This window comes from Cornus florida, unplaced genomic scaffold (genome assembly GCF_030987335.1).
Source record: "Cornus florida cultivar Cherokee Brave unplaced genomic scaffold, ASM3098733v1 CherokeeBrave_3.0.0_Hap2_Chr05, whole genome shotgun sequence".
In the NCBI taxonomy this organism is placed as follows: Eukaryota; Viridiplantae; Streptophyta; class Magnoliopsida; order Cornales; family Cornaceae; genus Cornus; species Cornus florida.
This window is the reverse complement of record NW_026775575.1, coordinates 46,843,229-46,849,402: the sequence shown is the minus strand read 5'-3', so window position 1 is coordinate 46,849,402 and position 6,174 is coordinate 46,843,229. Positions and strand designations below refer to the sequence as shown.

The 6,174-nt window shown below is 35.1% G+C and overlaps 1 protein-coding gene across 1 annotated transcript; it reads left to right on the top strand.

Moving 5' to 3' along the window:
- The first annotated feature begins 3,739 nt into the window (after positions 1–3,739).
- Positions 3,740–5,247, top strand: LOC132309241 (ervatamin-B-like). The gene is made up of 2 exons (XM_059807565.1): positions 3,740–4,166; positions 4,655–5,247. Exons 1-2 carry the CDS (start codon positions 3,740–3,742, stop codon positions 5,245–5,247), a joined length of 1,020 nt encoding a protein of 339 aa, XP_059663548.1.
- Positions 5,248–6,174: the final 927 nt, after the last annotated feature.

Here is a 6,174-nt window from a genome sequence, read left to right as displayed (position 1 = left end):
GATAAACTGAAAAAATTGGATAAATTATTCAGGGAAAGTTTTTAATTTGTTTTATTAAATTTTCACTGGTAGTTTTGCTTAATCCATGTGCAGGAATTTAGGTAAAATTTTGTCCAAGAGCAGAAGAGAACAGAGATAAAAAAATTCCGTATTTCCTTAAACAGTTGTAATTTACTTTTCTGCATTGGGTAGATTATAAATTGTTTTTAGGGTTTTGTCACGAAATTGCCAAAGGGGGAGATTGTGAGATATATTTGTAATTGACATATTTCGGAAACAAAACAAGTCCTAGTCGAGTTGTAATTTCAGTTACCATATTAGAATCGACATCGACTGTGGAATTGAAAGGTTGTTCAAAAGAGGAAAGTACTGTTGATCATCGAAAAGCAAAGAACAACACATTATGACATTGTTTCCCACTTAAGACAAAAATACCTATATGGTATGTTTTCCAGAATTTTTGAAAACAGAAAATCCAAATTCAAATTGGATTCTGTCAAGTGGGAACCGGTACCTAGATTTGGGAACCAGTTCCAGAAGCTAATATTTGAGAACTCCATTATGTCCTTTAGGAACTAATACCAAGATTGGGGAACTGGTTCCAGAAGTCCTGACAGCAATAGGTTTTCAGTTTCCTTATTAGAATCGACATCGACTTTGGATTGAAAGGTTGTTCTGAAGAGGAAAGTACTGTTGATCATCACAAAGGAAAGAACAACACATTAGGACATCGTTTCCCACTTAAGACAAAAATACCTATATGGTATGTTTTCCAGAATTTTTGAAAACATAAATCCAAGTTCAAATTGGATTATGTCAAGTGGGAACCGATACCTAGATTTGGGAACTGGTTCTAGAAGCTAAGATTCGAGAACTCCATTATGTCCTTTGGGAACCAATACCAAGATTAGGGAACCGGTTCCAGAAGTCCTGACAGCAACAGGTTTTCAGTTTCCTTGTTCTATTTGATTCCTTTTTTATCCAACTTTCCTTCCAAGTCCTATGTACAAAAATTCCTTTATTTTCAGAAGGAATAGGACTTTGCGAACCTTTATATAAACCATGTCATACACATAGGTTTATTAACGGCTTTTATTCTACAACTTCATTATTTTTAAAAAGCCTTAGGGAGATTAGTCTTGCAAAAAATCCAAGAGATTTCTCTGTCATTTTTCTAGGATATATACACATAAAAACATAGTGAGTTTAGAGTTGTGGCATTCAAATCCTAATCGTGATCATACAGTTGTAACTACATCGATCAGACGAAAGCAAATTTACTTCTACATCGAATTTAGACGATTGAAGAACATAAGTAAAAGTGATCACACTTTGAAAGGGTTGGAACATTCGAGGAGTGTTGTCTAATCTACCTGCTACTCTTCTACAAATATCAAGTATAAGCTTGAGGACAAGTTGCTGTTGGACGGGGAATCATAAAGCCAGAGGATTGTCAGCAATTGGTGTTTGGTAAAAACGATAGGGTGTGAGTCAGAGTCAAAGTTCAGTGTACTTTGTTTCAAGCATAGTGGATCGGTTTACTTTAGACTACATAGTCCACGAGGTTTTTCTCACACAAACAGTTGACATATTTTATCAACTAGAATTTTCTCACTAAAAGTCCTGGCGTCATTATTAACTTTACTTTGCTTTGTTTTATATTGCATGATATTAATTTATTAATTACTAGAATAAAGAAAGTTAGAAAAACACAAGATATGTTCCCCATCAATATTTATTCTACCAAACCTTAAACTCTCTTTACCCGTGAACTCGCATGAGGCTGCCCTCCACGAGCCACTCTCTCTCAACAATAACCTCAACGTATAACTCCCAACAATAACCTCAACTCACAACTCTTATTTTATTTTATTTTATTTTCCTAGTTGGTATTCATACACACTTGTCTCTTCTGAGACTTGGACCCTGACCTCCCTTTGAAAAGTAAGAGGTTGATAGCACTAGGCCACTGGCCCGTTAGTTATCTCGGTTATCTATCTATAGAACCAAAACTTACATAACAAAAAATTCTTTAGAGGCAAAGACTTGCCTAATAGAAACTAATCATACAAAATACGACTCTAAAATGAAAATCTAATTATTGATAAAATTAGAGACACAAATCCTAGTACTAGAGGGTTTATTTATTTTTATTTTTTATTTTTTTGAATGGGTACTGGAGGGTTTAGTCACACCCAAAGATGAGAGATCCTTCCTTTTAAAAAAGAGGTTCAAAATAAGTTTAGAGTTAACAATTTGATCCCGCTATAGCACCAAAATATAGAGATAGAAGGGTGGCTACGTTCAAGTTAGACAAATGTGGAGAGAGTATAATTGTGTGTATAATATGTATATTCTTTCCAACGGGTTGCTTATAAAGTTACAAGAATGCATGGGACAAAGCCAAATCATCCTTAAGATCTTATGCCTTTCAAATGAGCGCCTTATGGCCCTTATTCATCAGTCATGACCCTCATTCCCAAAGAGTACCCCAAAAGTTAATGCTCTCTCTTCCTCAATTCACTATAACATGATAGAATTCTACTGTTAATTAAGAGGGTTTCTTTATTCAATTGAATAGCATTCAAATAGAACATATTCAAAATGATGAATTAAATACATCATGGACAGTTTGACACGACCATGAGCATGGATTTGAAAATCTCTTATGTAACTAATGCTTCTAAGGGAGAATCTGATGTAACTAATGCTTCTATGTTTGGGAAAATCGAATTTGGATTTGGTCCCAAAACACAACTTAAGAATAAAATGATAATATTGCGGTCAAAGTTAATTCCATTAGACGAAGTAATTTTAGGCTGATTTTTTGTTCTTTCTCTACAAATAAAAATAAAAATTATTACGTTTATTTTTTATTGACAAGAAACATACTCATACTCTTTTTTGTCCACAACCGGTTCGAACCTCTCCTCTCCTCTTTAAGGATAGGAAGGTTATATCATTTGGCTAGATATCCTTTAAAAGTAAAAATCATTCGCCAAATGCGCCTTTTTTTGTTCTTTTTCTTTTTTTTTTTTTTAAAATTCTTTTAATGAAATAAGTGTGGCTTGTGGACGGTTGCACATATCGAGAAGTTTACTGGGCAACTACAAATCTAAAGGGCCGATAATAGTGAGGTTCCCACGTCATGAAAGAAAATATATATATATATATATATATATAATTTTTGAAAAGTCCTTTATTGAGGACTTTTAATGTTTGGAAGCTCTCAAAAATTACCAAAATGATTGAATTCCCCTACACAACATACTTGTGATTCACGGAGGATAATTATTGACAATTCTAACAAACCCATCAACCAATCATTGTTTGAGGTTATTTGAGTTATAGCTATATTTCAATTACCAATAAAACTAATAAATAAACCAAAAAAAGAAGTTATTCCACTTGAACACTTGTATTGCCAACCCCTCTTGATCCACATGCACAAGACGTGAAGGAAAGATGACAAGAAACGGTTGAGCAAAAGCCATACATATAAAGACTTGCCTTGATGAAATTGACAGGTGCAAAGGGCATGAACAAAGACAACGTACAATTAAGATCAACCAAAACCAAAAAATTCTAGATCAACAAAAGCCTATTTAATGTCACATTATTATACACATAGCCAATGCAAATGTGTGCTTCACACAAAGTCTCTACTTATAAGACATTAATTTTGGACACCTTTATATATATAAATCTCAAACTAGCTAGCTTATATATATATATAGCAATGGAGAGCTTGAGGATCAATATTGCTTGCTTGAGTCTTGTGTTTTTGTGGATTCTCTGCATCCCCACAAGAGCACAAAGGTATGACCCAGCACCTGTGAGGAGAAGGTATGAAAAGTGGATCCAACAACATTGCAGAAAGTACAAAGATAGAGACGAATATCAATGGCGTTTTGGGATTTACCAATCCAATGTTGAGTACATTGACTATGTGAATTCTCAGAATCTTTCTTATACGCTCGTTGACAACGAATTCGCCGACATGACCAATGAGGAGTTCAAAACAATCTACTTGGGTTATGAGAACACCGGGCTTTCATGTGATGAGGAGCAAAGCTTCAGAGATGATGATCAGAAGCCGTTGCCGACGAGCGTGGACTGGAGAAAGAAGGGTGCTGTGAATCCAGTTAAAGACCAAGGCCAATGTGGTACACTATTTTCATGCTTCTTACTTGATTAGTGTTGGAAGATTTAAAAACTAACTTTTAGAGTTGATTGTTGTTATATTAGAGTAATAAGTCTCGAGTTCAAATCTCACCATAACCCTGATAATTAAAATTGAAGATTGACTAAGTTGAACTGAATATACCTTTAATGTAACCTCAGGGGGTTGATCTCGTTAGAAAATATTTGAATCTTGGTGCCTCATGAAGCATTAGGTTTCATGATAGATTAGGTGCAAACAATTATTTTGGGGGCAACGCCCGCGAATATAATTCGAACTTTACCTGATCCGTGTGGAGACACACCTGCACAGGTCACCCGTTAAAAAAAAAAAAAAAAAAAAATTAGAGCTGTAATGTCATTATATATATTGTATATATTGTTACACTGAATATCGGATCATTAATTTCTTTCAATTCCAATCAACCAAACAAGAGAGAAATATATAATGCTTACCTATTGATAAATGTAGGAAGTTGTTGGGCATTCTCAGCAGTGGCAGCTGTGGAAGGCATCAACCAGATCAAAACAGGGCGTTTGGTGTCACTATCAGAGCAAGTGCTCGTGGACTGCGACGTGAGGAGTGGGAACCAAGGCTGCAATGGTGGATACATGGACAAAGCCTTCGCTTTCATCAGAAGGAATGGAGGCATCACCACGGAAGAAAACTACCCTTACGTAGGAAGAGATGGAAAATGCAACGAAGCAAAAGAAGCACAACATGCTGTGACCATAAGTGGCTATGTGAAGCTCCCTCCTAACAACGAAACAAGCCTACAAGCTGCAGCAGCCAAGCAACCTGTATCGGTTGCAATTGATGCCAGTGGCTACGCGTTTCAGCTCTACTCTGGAGGGGTCTTCTCGGGTTTCTGCAAGACAAGTCTAAATCATGGAGTGACAGTTGTTGGTTATGGAGTTGATAGTGGGAGAAAGTACTGGCTTGTGAGGAATTCATGGGGTACTGGTTGGGGTGAAAGGGGTTATATCAGGATGGAGCGCGGTTCTGCTGGTAAGAAAGGCATCTGTGGCATTGCCGCGGAGGCTAGCTACCCTGTTAAGTCTTGATTATTGTTAGTAAATTTAGCTTTAATTTGTTGGAATTTATACTGAAAAAAGAGTATACTTCAAGTATACATATATAACATTGTATGGAAAAACAGAAAGGAAAAAAAAAATGTTAAAATTTCAAGAAGTAAACATTTCTTTTAATAGATTTGGAAAAATCAATGCTACTCTTTTCTTTGCTAACTAAGGTTCTTATAACTCAAAACATTCAGTGATTTTCAGCATTTGCAAGGGTATAAATGGCTTGAACAACGACAAATTGATCATCTGCAAAGTATAAATTAATGAGATTATTAATACCATATTCCATAGAAGCCTTTACTAATTTTTATCATTCATTTTTTCACTTTTAGTTCCTTCATATTATTGAAATATTAATCACAAGATTGAAGAGTTCATAGTGATCAAGAGAGTGGACATCCTTGATGAACATTCATTTCAGCTTGAAAACAATCACTTACTAGGTTTGAGAACAAGCTGTCGTTATGCACTCTTTAATTATCTTGATCCACTTTTAATGATATACGAGGTTGAGATTTTTTATGAGTACATCGCCTCAATAAGTTCATAAGCAATTATAATATTATCTTGAACCTTGTCCCTATTACACAACAAATAGACTGTTTGTTTCCAACGAATTTAGTTAACATTAAAACAAGTCTATATGAGCAATATTTTTGTACAAATAACATCGCATACAGAGATAGGCCAATAATATGAAATCTTGTTACTATATATATATATATATATATATATCTCCTGCTGTTTCTTAGGAATGAGAGCAGTGGAGGTGCTTTAAAACCCTTTGGGTGCTTAGACTTTTCAAAATAGAATTATACTGTAGCTGCCATATCTCGATCAACTTAATGTTGGGATTTATATGGCCTGGCACAGCAAATTCCCATTTGGATTATTGTGACATATGTT